Genomic DNA, 18100 nt, shown 5'->3' on the forward strand with positions numbered 1-18100 from the left:
GCATAAAATCCGCGCTCTGGTCCTGGCTGGAGGCGCTCTAGGCACTGTAGTCGTGAATAATAGCTCGCGTCTTATCTGGACGTAAAGAGGTGGAGAATTGGGATGACCCTGGATCATCCTCGACTGGGGCTGAAACAGCCGAGGAAAGAGATAACTGTCTGGTTCTCGCAATCGATGCAGAAGACCCACGGGAAAATTCAGAGTCGTGCGTAATGAGTAACGGGACGGGTGACTTCTAGTCGCGTCGGCAAAGATATCAATAAATAACGCCCACGGGGAGCAGCATTCTCTCGCAGAGACGGCGGGTCAGGGTCATTTACCTCAATTTCGACAAGCGATCGAAGGGACCGGAGAATTCGCACGAGCGCGACGCAACGGGTCCCTCGCGGAGGCGGAGGAGGGAAGTTCGGGGGCTGTACCCGAGGTGCAAACTTCGTCATTGTCAGGGAACTGACACTTCGGGCAGGCACCGGGGCCCGGGCCCACGCCATTAATAATCTTAGCCCGAACGGAGAAACAAAGCGGAGGAGGGTTACCCGGTGCGAGACGTTACGAAGGGTACAGGGGGGTTGGCGGGCACGCATGACGTTCCCCGGCACGTCCGATCTTCGCGTATACGTGGTAGGTATTCGTAGAGTGTATCCGATGCGTCCAATAGGGCGGGACACGAGCATAAACAATTGCGCATCGGCCTCGCCCCTTCCCGATACGATGTAATAAAACGAGAGAGAGATCTCTCTCGCTGCCATCCTCTCCACCCCCTTCCGCCTTTCCTCTCCTCTCCGCTCTCGTACGCCCTCCCCCGTACACACCGGGAGATTCTCTTCTTTATTCTGTTGGTCGTGCCTTCTTTCCTGCGTCGTTTCGATCTCGAGGAGTTACTCCTCATCGGGGCCCCAGGCCCAGGAATATCGAAATGAAGCGGCGTCCGCGCGATATTTCAGCGAGCCACAGGGGTCGCCGCTATATGCTAGGCCGAGGCCGACCTCCTACGATTGTGCTCCAAGGTCTCGGCCGCTCCCGACCGAAAGAGAGAGAGAGAGAGAGAGGGAGAAAGGAAAAAGAGATCCACAACGACGGCGAGTATCGCGATTTTTTAGCATCGAGGTAAACGCTGCAATTATGGGCGAGTACGCGCGCGAGCGCACGCACCGGAATCTGCACGATCAGGGTCGCGAAGGCTCTAGCCGGGGGAGGGTTGAGGAGATCGTTCCTGGGTATTGTTTCCGCGATTCTTTTCCGCTCATGGTTCTTTCCTTTCGTCATTTTTATGGGCCGTCCGTTTCACTTCGACGCCGCGGCGATAATTACTCGCGGTTCGTCCCGAGCGTTTGGGAATCTCGAATATTGTCGGGGATCCCGAATAATCTAGGGTATAATCTCTCACATTCTCACGATACATTCGAGAATCTCGAAATTCTCGAGAAACCGTCACGATTACGAATAAAATTCTAGACCCGACCCGGCCCGACTTTTTGTTCGCGTTATGTTTGACGTTTTGATGGAAGTCTGATATACAGGGTGTTCCAGTATTGGTTTTCTTGAAATTTTGTTCATTTGAGGCTCTGTTTTCGAGGAAATCGACTTTGACTACCTAGATCGAGTTCTTAGACCTAGCAACAACACTAGTGTGAAAGTTCTCCTGTCCTCGTTCGGAGGGGTTCAGTTAATTTATTCTGATTGCCAGAAAGATTGCTTAATTGCAGGTAATTACATAATTTGTGAGCGCTGGTTTTAGTCGGCGGCGATAATACCAACACCTGGTTCTAAATGCATATTTAATTACCAGCAGGAAAGTTGCATGTCATTATCCCTCTACCATATTGTCTGGACCTTATTACAAAGCAAATAAGTAAATAAACATATACTTCTGTAACATAAAATTGACGGAACTATTTTATACAGTTTTCTCTGTTACTATGATCTTTATAAAAAATAAAGATTGTCAGAGGTTCGTCTTTCAGTAATTTTTATAAGTCGACCATGATATAGCAACATCATGCAAGCGTTCGCAGTTTTATATTCGACCTATACATTTTTGTCATAAGTGCATAACATCCTCAGTATATCTATTACTCGGGTGTCCTGTTTTATGTGCCTCACCCAGTATGCATGTATGCACATAGAGTATCGAACGCATTGCTGCACGTCCAATAGCAACCGATCGGAGTAACAGAATACCGCGAACTGTTTCAATATGTTCTTTCAAAAATGCAATTCGCTGACAATGAGCATAACGATGCGTCGCAAGCCAGCCTCTGCGACTGCCATGCGAATACCGCGCTGCACAATGCTGACAATTTTTTGTTAGAGTGCAGCGCGGGTTAAGTGCATGCTGATATATACGACGTACTGTTTCGTTATGGCGAACCCCGCATACTCTATCAACCTGTGCGTAGAGTACCTGCAACGCGTACAGGTAATACTAACTTTTCTTGTTAGAGGCATGAAACCAGATAAACATTAGATCAGGACAATGTCCGCTTCACCTGTTACTTTGACACCGAACGGTAATCAACCTATTAAAAATCATAAATTACTTGATAGCGAAATTTTACCTTACAAGGTGAAGCATTCGGTATTTCTCGGCGTTATTTTTGCACTAACTTTCAGAATTTTTTTCTGAAAAACTATTGAATCTTTTGGATTGGGATTTTGCATGCATATGTATTGGTGTTTGGAGTACCCGTGTGATTTTTTAAAGGAAAAAATAATCAAAATTGCAGGAGTTATATTTTCTTTTTATAGAGTGTATATTAAACATGGTGTCAACGGTTGCCATGATTCCGGTCTTTCTGCCGATCTCAAACAAAAATACGGGGTTGTTTGTTAATCGGTATGTAGTTATGGTCCGAACCAAAAGAAGCTAATAATCTTGATTATGTACAAAATGGTGGCATTTTGAAAAACCATGATACCTCTTAACTCCCAGAAAAAGCGACGGCTCGCGATCGCGACACTCGTTGCATAACCGTCGCATGTTTCGCGCACGGTTGCTCATTTAGGTAATGGCTGGAGCCGGGGCCGGTTTAATTTGAACCCGGAGCGCGGGCTGACCTAAAATAGAGGTACGATTTTAATTGGAATAAGTTCCGCGGAGCGTGCAAAAACGGGTGGACCGCGAGAAAGAGAGAGAGAGAGAGAGAGAGAGAGAGAGAGAGAGAGAGAGAGAGAGAGAGAGAGAGAGAGAGAGAGACAGAGAGAAAGAGAGAAGGAGAACCGATCGGGATCGTTCGGCGTTCCTTGGCCCGCTTCGGGCAGTCCGCGGGATTTCTGCACAAACGGGTCCGGAACAAGCTCGGTTCTTGCGGATCGGCGCGGTTCGGCGATTAAAGCGAATCGCGGGCCCTGTCGCTTCCTAATTTATTAGGCCGCGTTACCGAGCGCGGAATCGAACCCCGTCGAATTAAATTCGCAGGGCCCGAACCCGGCCCGAAATTCGATTCGACGGAGATAAATCCGGGGAGGAGGACCGGCGCGGCCCCGCGCGGCCTGTACGCGCCCGCGATCGCCCAGGCCCCGTGCGAGTAAATTGAGACATTCGCAAATGGCGGCGTCGACAGAAGATCGTATCGATGATTAATGTCCTCCGCCGCGTAGGTCGGAGAAACCGTCCCGGTAAAAAGCCCGCGCAATTACACCGTATCATACTTAATGACTCGATAAGTGGTACCGCGGAACGATACGCGTCGCGACCACGCCACGGATTATACATAAGCCCCCCGTGCACCGCGGTCCGGTACGGTTCGCCGACGTAATCACTGCAATTTCACCGAATCTTAATCTCTGCCGGATCGGTACCGAAGATCATCGAAAAATCGTAATGCACTCGAGGCGCTAGACGGCCGCCTCGACGCGAGCCTCTCGTGCTCGTGCACGAGAATGCTCCTCCGTCCTTCTGAAAGGGTTAGAGCGCGGTAATGCACGGATCTACATATAGAGTTCGTCCTACGAAATTATTCAGGGTGTCCAGAAATATTGAGTTAGGTGACAGCGAAAGTTCGTGCCTGATTGGAAAATAAAACACAAGCGGACGGATTTTAAAATAAAACAAAATAATATTTCTTGTAATCAACTTTCTTTGATAATACTATAAATTGTAACGCCTCTCGAAACGAAGGGGAGTTTTTTTCGCAACTGAACCATTGCAAACCCATTGCAAAACAGTAGCCCCGCAACAATGTAGCCGTTGCGGTGAGGAATTTGCAAAGACAAACAGTGTAGTGACTGTGCAACGTGCCTTCAATAGTGATGGGTCTCGAGACTCTTGAGACCATCTCGAGACGGCTGTCAGTCACGAGATTCGAAGTCTCAAGCAGCCTTCGAACGGAAGTATCATTACGAGGTTCGCGGGGGATATTAATGAAGATCCTCTGTTTAAGAATGAAATAGAAATATCAATGAACCGTTCGATAACGCGCTTTCCTGTGGAATGTCCTCTTCTTTGTCTTCCAAACCCTATGGGTCACTCACTACCAGCTTGCATACACTCGTCTTACGCATTCAGTCTTTTATTCGCACGTTTATGCTAAGCGTTCGGCGACGACGTTACTACCTACTCGGACATACCGTCTTCTAGGAATCCTAGAGCGACATGATTGGAATCTTTCCTCTGACGCTAGACTGTGGATATTTGTGTAAAATAAAAATTTATTGTACTCATTTCGAGATACAGGAGCTACACGGACGTTTATTTCTTTGTCGGTCAACTTCACCGAGTTGAAAATTTAATTAACATTCAGTCCAGCCATTTTGATCGTAAATGTATAAAATCCGCAGACATCGCCCTAATGAGGACCACGTTAGTCCGGATGTAACCGGGAATAATGACGAACGACAAATAAAGATTCTCCCGAGTGAATAACAGCAATCAACTGGATTGGTAAATAATCGAGTAACGAACAATTATTTATTCCTCGCTCTTGTTCGAATAAAATTTTATTCGAATAATGGCCGACGGTGGTGCGGGCTTTGAGGGTAGGGGGGGGGGCGAACGGTGATCGTTCTTCTGCAGCGAGCCGGACAATAGCAGCGCCGCGAAGTGTAGCGGACAAACAAATAGCCAATTAAAATTCCGGTTGCACGGCGAACATACTTGTATCAGCTGCAGTACTACCAACCATTGTGCACCGGGAGGCATGCGCGCGAGCCGGTGTCTGGATCGGTTGACTGGCTAGCCGGGGTACCAGAAGATCGGTTGCTTACGACCAACCTTCAAGGACTATCTCGGCGGCGAGTCAGCACCGACTCGTTTGCACCGTTCGGTTCGGATCGGATCGGATCGGTTCGGATCGGTTCGGTTCGTTCGTTCGCTTCAGCTGAATCTGCACGCCCTACCCGAGAGACATCGTTATCGAGCGATCGCAGGCTTTATCGCGGGACGATTCGTACTCGTCAACCCTCGGCCACCCCCTCTGCGCCAGCTGTCCCGGACCCGGGGAGCTTTGTTAATTAAAAAAGCATCCGCGAGACGGTTACCGTTTCTGTTTCGATCAATCATACATTCTTGCAACCTGCGCCTCCCTCCCCTCCTTCCCGTTCCTTTCTTTTCTTCTCTTACTCGGCTGCACCGGCGGCACCGAATTGGTTTGTTCTTGGCCGAAGTAATTGGTTGCTGTTCCGTGTCGGTTTAAATGCGATCGAGCGATCGTTTGCAAGTCGCGAGAGTTTTTAATTAGATGCGATCTAACGAGCAAACATTTTTTCGGTTCGTAGCAAATAAGCCAACTTCGTGTTCCCTTTCCTCTGTGACCGATCGATCGATCGAGTTCAGATTTTGGGTGCTTTCACTTCTAAGGGTGGAGTGTGCGTTTAAAGACTTCTTTGAAATGCTTGCATAACTTTTCCTATTCGATATTTCAAGATTCTCTTTGGCTAAATTGTATATCTAGTAGGGTACGAGATGCTCTAAAAATTTGATAGCGGCAGTAGGTTTCGAGAAAAATGATTTTATACGTTCCAAAAAATATCCCATTCTCCGTATTTCGCTTATTACTCGATGAACTGCAATCAGAGCCACAACTAAGGAAAATACATATATGTTCATTGTTAATTCAACAAGCTCGTTGCACGTTCAGGACTTACAAAGTTTGAAACTTTTACAAAATCAAACTAATTCAATCGAGTAGGCTTATGACATAGTACAGACATATACGATACAGTAGTTACGTTCTGTTCTTATTTCGTAAAATATCCTATCCATTAATTCTACCAATGAAACAAATTGTGGCAGCGAACGTATCAATTTGTTAACCGTATCCAATTACGAGCGACTCGGAGAGGATCAATGTAAATACAATATAGTTGAAAGCAACATGGATACTATGGCACAATAAAGTGAAAGGCGATAGCGAACTCGACTGACGAGTTCATTTGTCTTGTCCAGTTAAACAGCCATAAATAATTTATTACTTTTTGAAAAGTGTACGCAAATCCTTTCAGTGTCGTTTCCGAAACAATTATCCGCGTTCGGGAGCGTTCCTTGTTGCGCTGGTGTGGGTTAAAATGATTAAAATCTAAAGCTTTAATTTTCTGCCTGCACGAGCTCGAAAATCGACGGTGGGCAAAAAAGCTTAATTAAGAACTTTCGGCCAGGTACGCGCGACGGTGGTCGATTTCGTTAACGGTTACGGTGAATTGTTTGCAAGTAACACGAGCGTATTCGGAAACGCGAATTGTTGAAAGACGATCGGGCGCGCGCAATTCTTTAAGGCTGTCCCGCGGGAATCGACGTTTCATTAATTGGCAGGGCCCGCTAGTAAATCAAGGCGAGCGCTCGTTCTCGCGCCGACGGGATAACCGATAAGGGGCCGGGCTTTACGCGATCGTTATTGTTACTTGACCCGAGCCCGGCCGATAAAATCGCGGGGATGATTAATTAAAGCGGAAAATTAATTATCTAGGAGCAGGTCGTTTCGTTCCCACTTGCCGCGGTTAACTATAAACGTCGGAGTTTAAATTACTTCCTCGCCTCGGCCGGCGATCGTACGGCCGGCGAACCTTCGCTGAGGAATCGTTTAATTCATAGATACCGATTTCAACTAGTCATATGAATGATGATTAGTACCGTCGCGACGGCGAAAAAATCCGCCGGCAAGACGTATTATCCAATTGAAATGCTCGCGGGAGGGAGGACTTTCTTAGCCGCGAAGGATTCACGTCGGAAGGGATGGGGTGGAGGGGAGGGGGAAACTATCGACACGTTTAATGTCGCGAAACGAAGGATTGCACGCCGCTATAAATCCTAGTCGTTTAAAGGGCAATAAAAGCTTCGGCTGGATGCAATCGTTCCAACATAAATAAAACATGGAATTACAAGTGCACAATTAAAACCAGCCGAGCACTACGCCTCGCTGTAGACATTCGTTTGTTTAACGCGCGGTTTGTTTAGCTTCTTGGCTGACAAGCTAACGCTGTTCAAGCTGTTGCACGACAAAAAAAAAAAATCGGACGAAAATCATCCCACCCACAGCACAGTGCCGCCATTTTCACTGCCTCAAATTATTAGGGGGGCGTTGAAGAGGAAACACGTATTCTTTTACAGTTTTCGGTAAAGCAGCCTGTGTACAAAATATTCTAAAAAGTATAATTTCTTTTGACAACCCTATAATAAAATGGCGGCGTCCGTAGCTTCCGAGGATCATATTCGTCATTACATACTTTTCCATTTTCATGCGGGATTTAATGCAACGGTGACAACAAAGAGCGATGTTTATGGAGATGTATAGAAGGTCAACAAGTGTGAACGTTGGTGGAAAATTTTTCTGTATTAGGTTGTAGACGAATAAGCATCGACCATATTCGATCCAAGGTCTGGTCGAAAGCTGAAATATTTTTCTGAATACCAAAATAGAGTTTCCACCTGTATCGCTATCAAGGGAAATAATTCTTAACCCGAAGACCATAATTTTGCATATAAATTTATTTCACCAACTGCGCCGAACATTTGCGCTATGTAAATTCGAGAACAGCAAGTCCGGTAATGTATTCGTACGATTGCGCAGAAAACCGAAGTGCAATGACAACTATACCTCAAAAATGGCCCCGCATACGCCTGCTGCGTCACGCGGACGGTTAACACGAACGGTTGGGGAGATAATAAACGCCCCGATAACTCGGCGTGTACATCCGGCTGTGTTCGATAGAAACCGCCCGTATCTAATTAAAAAGCTCGTGGGAGGGGCGAGGACTATCTCGCCGAGAAATTCGCGCGTCCCGCCCCGGTCGTAGTCCCGTCCCGTTCCCGCGGGAGTTCGCGGGACACGTCGACATCGCGCGTTCGATTGCAAAATAAACGAAACCGGGTACACACGCGATCGTCTCGGGGAACACTCGCTCGGATCGCCGCCCGCGCCGCCGCGGAATGAACGATTACTAAATTACAACGCGCCCTTAGATACGATCGGCCAGCCATAATTGCAGGACTATTCGTACATTATTGGCTCGTATATTATTTGACGCGATTCAATAACTCCGGGACCGGGACGGCCGATGCTATCTCTCCGTCGTTAAGCCGCATTCGCAATATCGATCGGATCCTGATTAATGGCCGCGTTTAAGCCCGCCATTTTTCCCGGCGAGCATCAACGTTAAAATTGAATGCGCGTGTGTGCGCGGGGACCGCGTCCGTCGCTCGCGCGAAAACCAGGGACGACTTCCTTCGTTTCGGGAGGAGGATACGTCTTCGAATGTGTATTAAACGCGCGCGATACAAGAACAACTGGGAACGCCTCGCCGCGCAACCATAAGCCGTAATTCATCGCGTCGCTCCCCGGCAAATGAGAAAGTCCCGCCACGGGCCGATCGTCCGTTCGCCTGCACATTGTGTTGAATTTTCATTCGAGAATATTATACATTGCAAAATACTGTAATTAAAATGTACAGATTTGTAACCCCTTGTCCGTACAATTTTATTCTGAGGTTCAAGTAGACTTTAAGATTTTATGCAATGACAAGAGTGAGCAGATGGAACAAAAAACGTGTAGCGCTTATACAAGTACAAGTCGCGAACACGCCTAAAACTGAATAATTTCGAAAGAGGTAGGAACATCGGCCGGCCGGCATCGGCGCACGAAAATAATGTATTTCACGCGCGTCGGCTCGCGTGGGTTACGGCCAGAAATATATGAACAATCCGTGGCGATGTACCTGCGCTCCCGGGGCGACTACCTGCGGCTAATTTACAGCGAAGCTTGCGGATAACTTCCGTCGTTATTCTCCAGGGGCCGACGAATTTCCCGCGCGTCCTCTCCGCGCCGAATCCCCTAACGGGGTGCTCGATTACCCTGAAATACCTGGCTCCGGTCCGCGAACGAGCGGGGCCCCGTTGTTGCGTAGGACGATTCCGATCTGCATAAGAGCGATACACACCGGAGCGTATCTACCTGCCGCCCGTTTCGACCGAATGCCGAGGCAACAGGCGACCACCTTGACGATCCTCCGCGAAACCCACGAGAGAACGGCCCCGGGAGGACCTCGAACCCGTGGAACGTCTCCGCTTCAAGCTCCCAATTAGCGCCCTAAAAGGTTCGCGCGCGAGACTTAAATTCGGTAATCGAATTGCCCCGATGGTACCGTGAAGTTAACGAACTTATCGTTCCAGGACCGGCGGAATGGACGACAACGAGCAGCCATCCGAGAGGAAGAACGAATCCGACGTCGACAGCGACCCGTGCGAAGTAAATTACCGAAAGCCTCTTTTTAGGGCTTCATTCGACCGCGCGATTGCGCACTCTGCGATAATTACTGCCGGTTTTTCGGTTGCACAAGCCTGCTCTCTCTCTCTCTCTCCTCTTTCGGCCCAGTCGCTCTTTTTCTCTTATTTATTCAATACTGCCCCGATTCTACCGGCTCATTCTCCGAGTAAGAAGCACTCTGGTTCATGCCCGTGAAAGGTGGAATAGAAAGAAACCATTAGTGGACAATAATTTATTTTTGAGCAAAATAAATTAATGCAAAATGCAGGATCCGCATTAATTTATTTTCTGAATAATTTGCATGGAATGGAGACGATCCAACAGCGCCCTCAAATGGTTTAAATATTAAAATCTACAGTCTAATCATCAGTCTTCTATACAGCGGATCCGAACAATATTTGAACATAAAATTTCAGATTCTCGAGAATATTTTCTGTGCCACTGATACTGTGCTGTACTGAAAGACTAAAAAATTAAAAACGTGACAATTTTACGTAGCATTACAATAAATGTACAGCACAGCAACAAAAAATTGAAAAAGGTTGTGAGTTTACTGCCACGTAAGATAGCAAAAATTTCGGGTACCCGCACACTGAGAATACGTTCACGATTCAGGATGAGATCCCGCCGATCGCGACCACCACGAAGAACGCCTTGATAACGACCCAGCTGGGCCCGTGCGACGTCTATCCGCATCGCGTCAAAGTCTCGATCGTGGGCATAGGGAAGATCGGAATGGCCTGCGCCGTCGCGATCCTGATGAAAGTTAGTATATAGCCCGCGAATAGCAGCCAGGTACGCAGATCGCAACGCTCGATCGACCGTCTGATTCCCCGTGATCTTCAGAGGCTGGCGAGCGAGGTCTGTCTGATCGATCACGACTTGAAAAAGGCTTCCGCCGAGGCCGAAGACATCCGGCACGTTGGCGTCTTTTTGGGAAGTCCCCTGGTAACCGGCACGTCAGGTACTTAACTCATTATATCTTAATCCGACAGTCCTCGCGAGACTTTCGTTTTTCAACATCATTTCCCATTCAAAAAATACGCTCGAATACGCTTCCCAGACGCGCGAAGAGTATCGCGTCTCGGTTTGCAACCATCCTTCATTTTTATAACTCCATCTGTCCCTTGATGTCAAACTGATCAACTTGAGGTCAAACCAATTTTGTGTTAACGTTTCAGCCTTGGTGAGTCACAAATTAATTTTCTATCAGCTTGGGAAACAGCTAAAATCAATCAATTGGTAAAATCGATGACATATAATAAGCAACAAGTCAATGTTTCATAACCATAACCTTTTATAACCGCCGGCACAACCGCATTGCTGTAACAAGAGGCCGCATGAAAAGTTATTCGAATTAATTTCACACACCGTTGCCCGAACTTTCCTCGCGTACACCGATGAAGCCGATTTCCGGTACCGTGTGCCGGTCGACAAACAAGCCGTGACCTCCGGTTAAAGTACCGGAACTAGGAGGGTCCGTAGGCAAAGAGTGTGGCAGAATTGAGTCACGCGTTCGTTCCGTCACGGCCTACTTGCCGCGAAAAAGGGCCCGGGTGTCCAGAAGCGATGATTCAGGGCCACCGAAACGATTCCTTCCGCGTGTCCGCGATCGAGCGATCAAGATCTGCTAGGCGTAGCCCGAAAAATCCTGAATTGATACGTTCGGACTGATGAGCCCGGCGAGCATCGTTCCGATGATCGTTGGGCCCGATCGGGGACCGTTTTAAAGGATGAGCCGTCGCGTCGGATCGGGCTGTTACGGAGGGACGGGGACCTCTGTCGACGTGCAACGGGTCGGAAAGAATGGTCGCAAAGGGGGGAGGGGGAAACGATGAGTTTTGGGTTAGGAGCGATTTCCGAGATCCGGATCCTTTCTCGGGGCCCCTGTCCCCTAATCTCGGCGCTCATCTACATCGCCGCGTGCTTACACGCGGGCCAACCAGCGTTTCCCCGAGCTTTCCACCGGCAGGCTCGTAAATTTCGTCGCACTCTTTATTTATCTCGGCCGTGATCGACTCCGCGAGATACATTTTTTTTCCGGCTTTCTCGGCGTCCGCTGTCTCTCTGCGGTCCTCGTACCCGGCCTTGTAAAATGGCCGCTTGTAAAAGATATGCCACCTTGCTCGGGAATTTCGGAACAAAAGGATGCTTGCTTGCTTGCTCGGCCCTTTCGCAACAATGCGACTGCAACCAGCGTCTCGAAGGAGAATCTCTCGCGGGCCCACCACGATTAGGGTCTTCGAAAAATTTGTGCCTCTTCAATTTGCGGCCCCAGTTGCGCTGGGTTTCGCTTACTATTATTAGCTGGGTACATATTTTACAAATTAATTCGTACAGACACAATCTCCATCACTTTCTAGGCGTTTACATCAGGTTACTAGTCATTAATGAATCTACAATATGGTGGTCGGAAGATTTTAATTCTAAATGCAGTTTTGTGTAACTGTTTTCTGTGCCCCTTGATTTCTGTTGAACTTTGTAAAATGGTAATTCCTAAGAGAACTCTTGGTAAACGTAATTCTTAAGGAAATCTCGTGGATTTAACACGTTGAATGCCACGTCAGCCATATGTGGCTGACGGAATTATTTGTGCAGGTTTTAAGATGAATTTTTACGTTGATATATTCATTGTACTGAACTTGTTTAGGATCTGTAACATGCAAGAAAGTTGGAGGATTACTCGGTATCATACATTTAATTTTTTGGAATTTTTATTTCATTAAATAACTTACTTTGATTTTATGGAATTTTTCGGGTTTCTAGTTTGGCGTTCCAAGTGTTAAGATGATTTTGAAAACCAATGTATCCTTCGTAAATTTTGTTTTATGTATTATGGAAAATAAATTGTACATCATTCAGTTCTGAACTAGTTCTAGAGGCAACGGCCATATCACACTGAAAAAAACCGATTCTCGTCCGATCATCGAAGTTAAACAGTGTTGAGCGTGGTCAGTACTTGGATGGGTGACCGCCTGGGAACACCACGTGCTGTTGTCACTTTTTTTATCTATTTTTAATATTCGACTATTATTTTACCGCTACTTCTTCAAGTCAATTATTTTATATTAAACGAGGAATATTCTAGAAAATTGTTTTGACCATCTCAATCTTGATCGTCCGAGTCATTAAAAAGTATTCTAATTCTTTGCCACGCTTATTACATTTTCTTTTATAATTTCCAGATAACAGTATAATACAGTGCATCATGTTACACTCGATAAAGAAACGAAAACATTTATCGATTTAATGAATAACGTCTTTCATAGAGATCGTTCTATGTTATTCGTGTAGCATATATGCAACAGTATTTTTCATTGTTAACAAGTGCGCAAACAAGCCTCTCTGTACTAACAGTTCCGATCGAAAATTTCTCTCGAAACCACGCACCTGCCCAAACATCGTCAATATTGTTTCATAATACGAGGCTTCGTGAATCGAACCTTGTAATTTCGAATAAATTGCCTCTCACCCTGTTCATTATAATACGAAAAAGCGATGTATATAAAATTTCTTTGATTTTCTTTGGATCGAAGAACGTGATCGCCGGGCACACAGGACACTGTCCGCTAACATGTTAATATTTCACGTTTTTAATACATGTTTTTAATGCACCGTGATCCTTTATCTTCCGATTAAGCCGGATAATCGCGGTGTGTGCAGCTCGATTCCGTCTGATTGCGCTTCATCTCGCGCGATCCCGTGAAATTTACGAGTTTTTCGCCCGGCCAATAAATCTGTATCCGATGTATCCGATCATCCTCTCTCCGCGCCGGCGATCGCCGAAAATTGATGTTCAAGGGAGAATTATTTGCTCAGATTCCCGCTGGATGCCGGCCTCGCGCATTATGTTTGTTGTGTAATTTCGTAATTCGTACACTCGTTCCTACGTTTGTAACACTGCCGTCCGTGTAACACCAGGCCTGCACCCCTTTAATCTGAGCCCATCCGAGGTAGCAATTACCGGAACAAGTAGAACAGAGTCGACTTTTTACCGCCTAATTTATCTCGAACATCATCGCTACCCAAGGTGGAGAGCGGACAAAGAGAAAGGGGGGAGAGAGAGAGAGAGAGAGAGAGAGAGAGAGAGAGAGAGAGAGAGAGAAAGAAAGAAGGATAATCTCGCGGCCGGCGCAGCTGCGCTTGCGCTGTTGCACGCCGTTTATAAAGGCGTTAACTAAAATCTCCGGTTTTTATTCTACCGTGACTATTTGTGTTAGGCTCTTCGCGCCCTTATCGTCGCATCTCGCCCCGTGAAACGAAAGGGAATTCGGTGGAAACGGCGCATTCGATCCTATCCGGTGCTTTGTATGCCACCAGCTTCCGATGATTTCATCGTCCGCACGAAGGTGTCCGGGGCAACTGATTCTTAACAATTTTCCGAGTATCCTTTCCCCGGAGGATGCGGAGCGCATAAATATTCGCCGAGACCGTTTTCCTCTTCGAACTGCGGGCGCACAATGACACAATGAGATGCAATTTTCACTCGAAGTTATTCGTAAACTTTTTACAAATAACGTGGTCTAGCATATATTACAAATTAAATGAATTAAGCAACCATTTTAACGGAAATATTGGCAGAGAAATATCTGAGTCCCAGAAAACCCACCCGGAAGATCCTGAGCCGTAGCTAACTTAGCTTATGGGTATTATTAAGAGAAAAGAAATTGAATTAAAGAATTGAATTAAATAAAAATTTGAATATCAATTTTCATTTTAATCGTTAAGTATTTCTTTGAAAAGAAATTTCGCAAAGCCGCAATCTAGTAATGAGCTATCCTCGAGATTTCTATTGCGTGAAACTGATTTTTCTAGATTGTTTGGAGTAACCTATGATTTTATTACGACAGAAATTAGTATGGTGAAAGAGTCCGCAGTGGTGATAATCAGCGCGAGCGAACCAGAACCCGGCGAGGAGCCAAACGTGAAGCACAACATCAAGACGTTCAAGGCCATCGTCCCGCCCATAGCAAAGTTCGCCTGCAAGTCCGTGATATTGGTGGTAACACAGCCGACAGATGTGATGTCCTACATCACTTGGAAACTTTCGGGTTTTCCGTCTAATCGTGTTCTGGGAACGGGGACACTGATCGATTGTGCTAGGTTCCAGGATATTGTCAGTCGGAGGCTGAACATCGCTAGAAGCTCTGTTAACTGCATGGCGATTGGGGCTCAAGGAGATATGGCAGGTATTCTGCGAGAATAATCTTTGTCTGAAATTATGTTTCCGTCGTGAGCGATACAGAACTGGAGCAAGCTTATTTTAATAAAGTCGATTTTAAGCTCTCCTAAAGACTGTAAAACGAATTTTAAGCTGACGACGAAGCCTATTTGGCCTAAATGGCATTTTCAGTATTGCTTGTTACGAAAAGGTCAGAGAATTATCAGCAGAGTAGAACTATTGTGGGCAATATTAAAATTACGGCAAATTGTATCAGGACAAGAGCAATTAAACCGCACTGAATCTCGTTGTTCTCATCAGCATTGTCGTCATCTTATTCGTTAAGTGTAAAGATTGTTCCTCGCATGTTTGTCAGAGTGCAAAAGGAAATCATTATTTTTTAGTCCCTGTATGGTCAAGCATCCACGTAGGGGGTATGAAACTCCGCGACATAAACCCCAGGATTGGGGAACCAGATGACCCCGAAAAATGGTACGAAATTAGCGAGGCTGTAAAAAACAGGTTTGTAATCCTGCCCTGTGCAGTTCACTTGAGTATCATCTTACAGTCAACATTGTAAAGACTCTCGGGTGCACGTGGTGTTTCGTCCGAACAATTACACCAATATTTTACCGACGTTACAGCTAAAGTGTTAAAGAATAGCCTCAACAGCGAGAATGCTATAATCTTCGAGTACAAAATGCTCCGATTTGTGGTCCAATAATCTTTTACAATTAGTGCTACCACGTTTAAATCTCATTGTTGATGTAAAAGAACACTGTCCTATTTCACACCTCGAAACGACAAAAGAAGTACAACAATTAATAAAACACATCGGTCACGTTCCAGCGGCAAGCAGCTTGACGAAAAGAAGGGGTTGAACTGCTGGGGACATGCACTCTGCACTGCCGAAATCGTCGACGCCATTGTCAGGAACACGAAAGTTGTCCTGCCGGCGTCAACGCACATACACGTAAGGCTATAAAGATTCCTGGTAAACTGCGACAAGAATTTTTGCCAAATTTCTTATTTCATACAATTTTGTTTCTTCACTTGCAAAATACGCGGAAGCGTCTAAATGTCCGCTACGCGATAGAAACATAGAGGTTTCTATCTACAGAATTTTAACGTGATCGTTACAAATCTGTTGAAGGTAATCGCAAAGTCAAGCGAATATTAGCATCGTATTAATAAAAACCCGACAACAGTTCGTCTGTGGAAAGTTTGATCGCATCGTTTATATTTCTCGAGACGTTTACACGTTTCCAGATAAATCACGCGCACTGTGTACCAGAGCAAAACGACAGGAAACCCTGTTCGAAGGGCTCGCGGTACCAATCACTCGCGATGAGAGGCGCATTGCCGGCGCGGTCGGGCAGCGCGCCGATTTCCGGTTGCGTTTAATCGATGTTTGTGCGCAGAGCTGTGCCCACGGGACGGACAAGGACGTGTACATGTCGGTGCCGTGTGTGATCGGCCGGGAAGGTGTGTATTGCACTGTTAGACAGAAGCTGTCCGAGCCGGAGAAGGCCGCGGTGCAGACGTGCGCCGACAGCATCCGAACCGTACTACGGGAATGCGGGATTCTCCAGGAGTCGCAAAACGATACCGAGGAGTGAGCCGCAACGATAGAACCGGAGGAGCGAAAGGCGGCGGAGAGGGGCGGAGAGGAGAGCCGGAGAAGTACTACCGGAAATTGCGGCCGCCGGAGATGGAGGGAGAGGAAGCAGCATTTTAGAAAGGCGTCTTCATCAATAACGAGCCGCGCACCTGGCGACCGGTTCCCCGCGCCGAGCCTTCGATCGCCGTAATAAATGACACCTCGGAATCGACTTCCTAGAAAACTATCGCGAATCACTGTCCGTCCATTCCGCGTCATATTATGCGCCGTTCCCAGCCCCGGCTCATAGATCTTCGACGTGTGCGATAATACGCCGCACTGTCCCGCCATGTTTCTCGAATCAGCGCGCAGCGGGCATCGCGAAAATTAGACGGTAATCGATGCAAGCTCAATTAGCACTCTCTCCCGTTCTTCGAATTTTTGTTGCGCAGGGAAAATAGTTCATGTAACTCGAACACTGCCGATAATTACGCACACGAAACTGGTGGAATTTACCCGTACAATATTTCAATGTCCAGTCATTTGTTAAATATAAACAAATTTAATATTTTCAAACATATTTTGAACGATATAGCAATTTTTAGTGGCGCCTCGGAGTCGAGGTGAATTCAAAAATTGACAACAGCGACGCGTCATTAATGTTGATCTCAAAGAAGCGAGTAACTATGGCTGCCATGAAATCTTCGGAAGCGTCCACCGTCCGAAAATTAAACCACAAAGATTGTAACTGTACAAAGATCGTGGGACACCGTGGACTTTGTCCTTCCACCAATTTGTAGTCGGATTCGCCATCAGCCGCCACGATCGCCGTCGTCCCCACCCTAATTAGGTCTAATCGGTCGGATTACTTTATTTAATCTGCAACCGGTAATCTGTAACCCGCATTCCCGTAATTACATACTTTGTAGCCAAATATGCTCGATAATGACACGTCTCCGGAGAAGTTAAGCAGATAGGTGATGGCAAATTGCCGGCAATTTAATGTTCGTAGCTAGATCGGTGTTGCGAGTAAGCGGATCCTAAGCGATCATAGCGAAAGCTCTCCCCGCGTAACCGGAAATTGAAATTCGTAAGCGCGTTCGGCTGCGATCTGTGCCACCTGCGGGATTTCGACAGCTGCTAGCCGATTCCACGTGGTCGATCGTATTATACAAGACAAAAGCGCTATAATTTCATTATGGTGTTCACGGCGTTTACGAATACGGTATAAACTGTGTTTTTCGTTGCGTGACAATTCGTTACGGATGCTCGATTAGGCGAACCTCTGTTATTCGGAGAAATAATTACTAAATCTCCAGTTTGGTGGATAAAAGATATTAGCGCTAGTTGATTCTGAGAGTCGCGAATTAATTGGTACACCTAATATGGAATTGTACTTATTATTTTGTAACATTTTGGGGGAAAATGCTTGCGACAAAACGGACACCCTGTGCATCTCCATTCGCAGATAATTTCAAACGTTGAGACCGATGATGTCCGAACCTTCGCTTTGGTTATTCGATTTGATGGAGTCCAAATTCGCAAAATAGCATAGGAAGATTTCAAATTGTTTCGTCGAGATTCTGGCCCCCTCAGTTTTCTCGGGATGAGCCCGCCCGATTCCGCAGATTGGAGTCGTTGACG

General features: G+C 46.5%; 1 protein-coding gene and 1 non-coding gene across 2 annotated transcripts; both read left to right on the forward strand.

The window, feature by feature from the left end:
- The first annotated feature begins 9611 nt into the window (after positions 1–9611).
- Positions 9612–16787, forward strand: LOC143356994 (L-lactate dehydrogenase). The gene is made up of 7 exons (XM_076793109.1): positions 9612–9677; positions 10311–10460; positions 10542–10659; positions 14546–14884; positions 15261–15378; positions 15706–15829; positions 16278–16787. Exons 1-7 carry the CDS (start codon positions 9612–9614, stop codon positions 16473–16475), a joined length of 1113 nt encoding a protein of 370 aa, XP_076649224.1. The 3' UTR covers positions 16476–16787.
- LOC143357558 (5S ribosomal RNA) lies at positions 12576–12695 on the forward strand. Its single transcript, XR_013082835.1, has one exon. It is a non-coding gene; the product is annotated as a 5S ribosomal RNA (ribosomal RNA).
- Positions 16788–18100: the final 1313 nt, after the last annotated feature.

Source organism: Halictus rubicundus, chromosome 9 (assembly GCF_050948215.1).
Source record: "Halictus rubicundus isolate RS-2024b chromosome 9, iyHalRubi1_principal, whole genome shotgun sequence".
NCBI classification, from domain to species: Eukaryota; Metazoa; Arthropoda; class Insecta; order Hymenoptera; family Halictidae; genus Halictus; species Halictus rubicundus.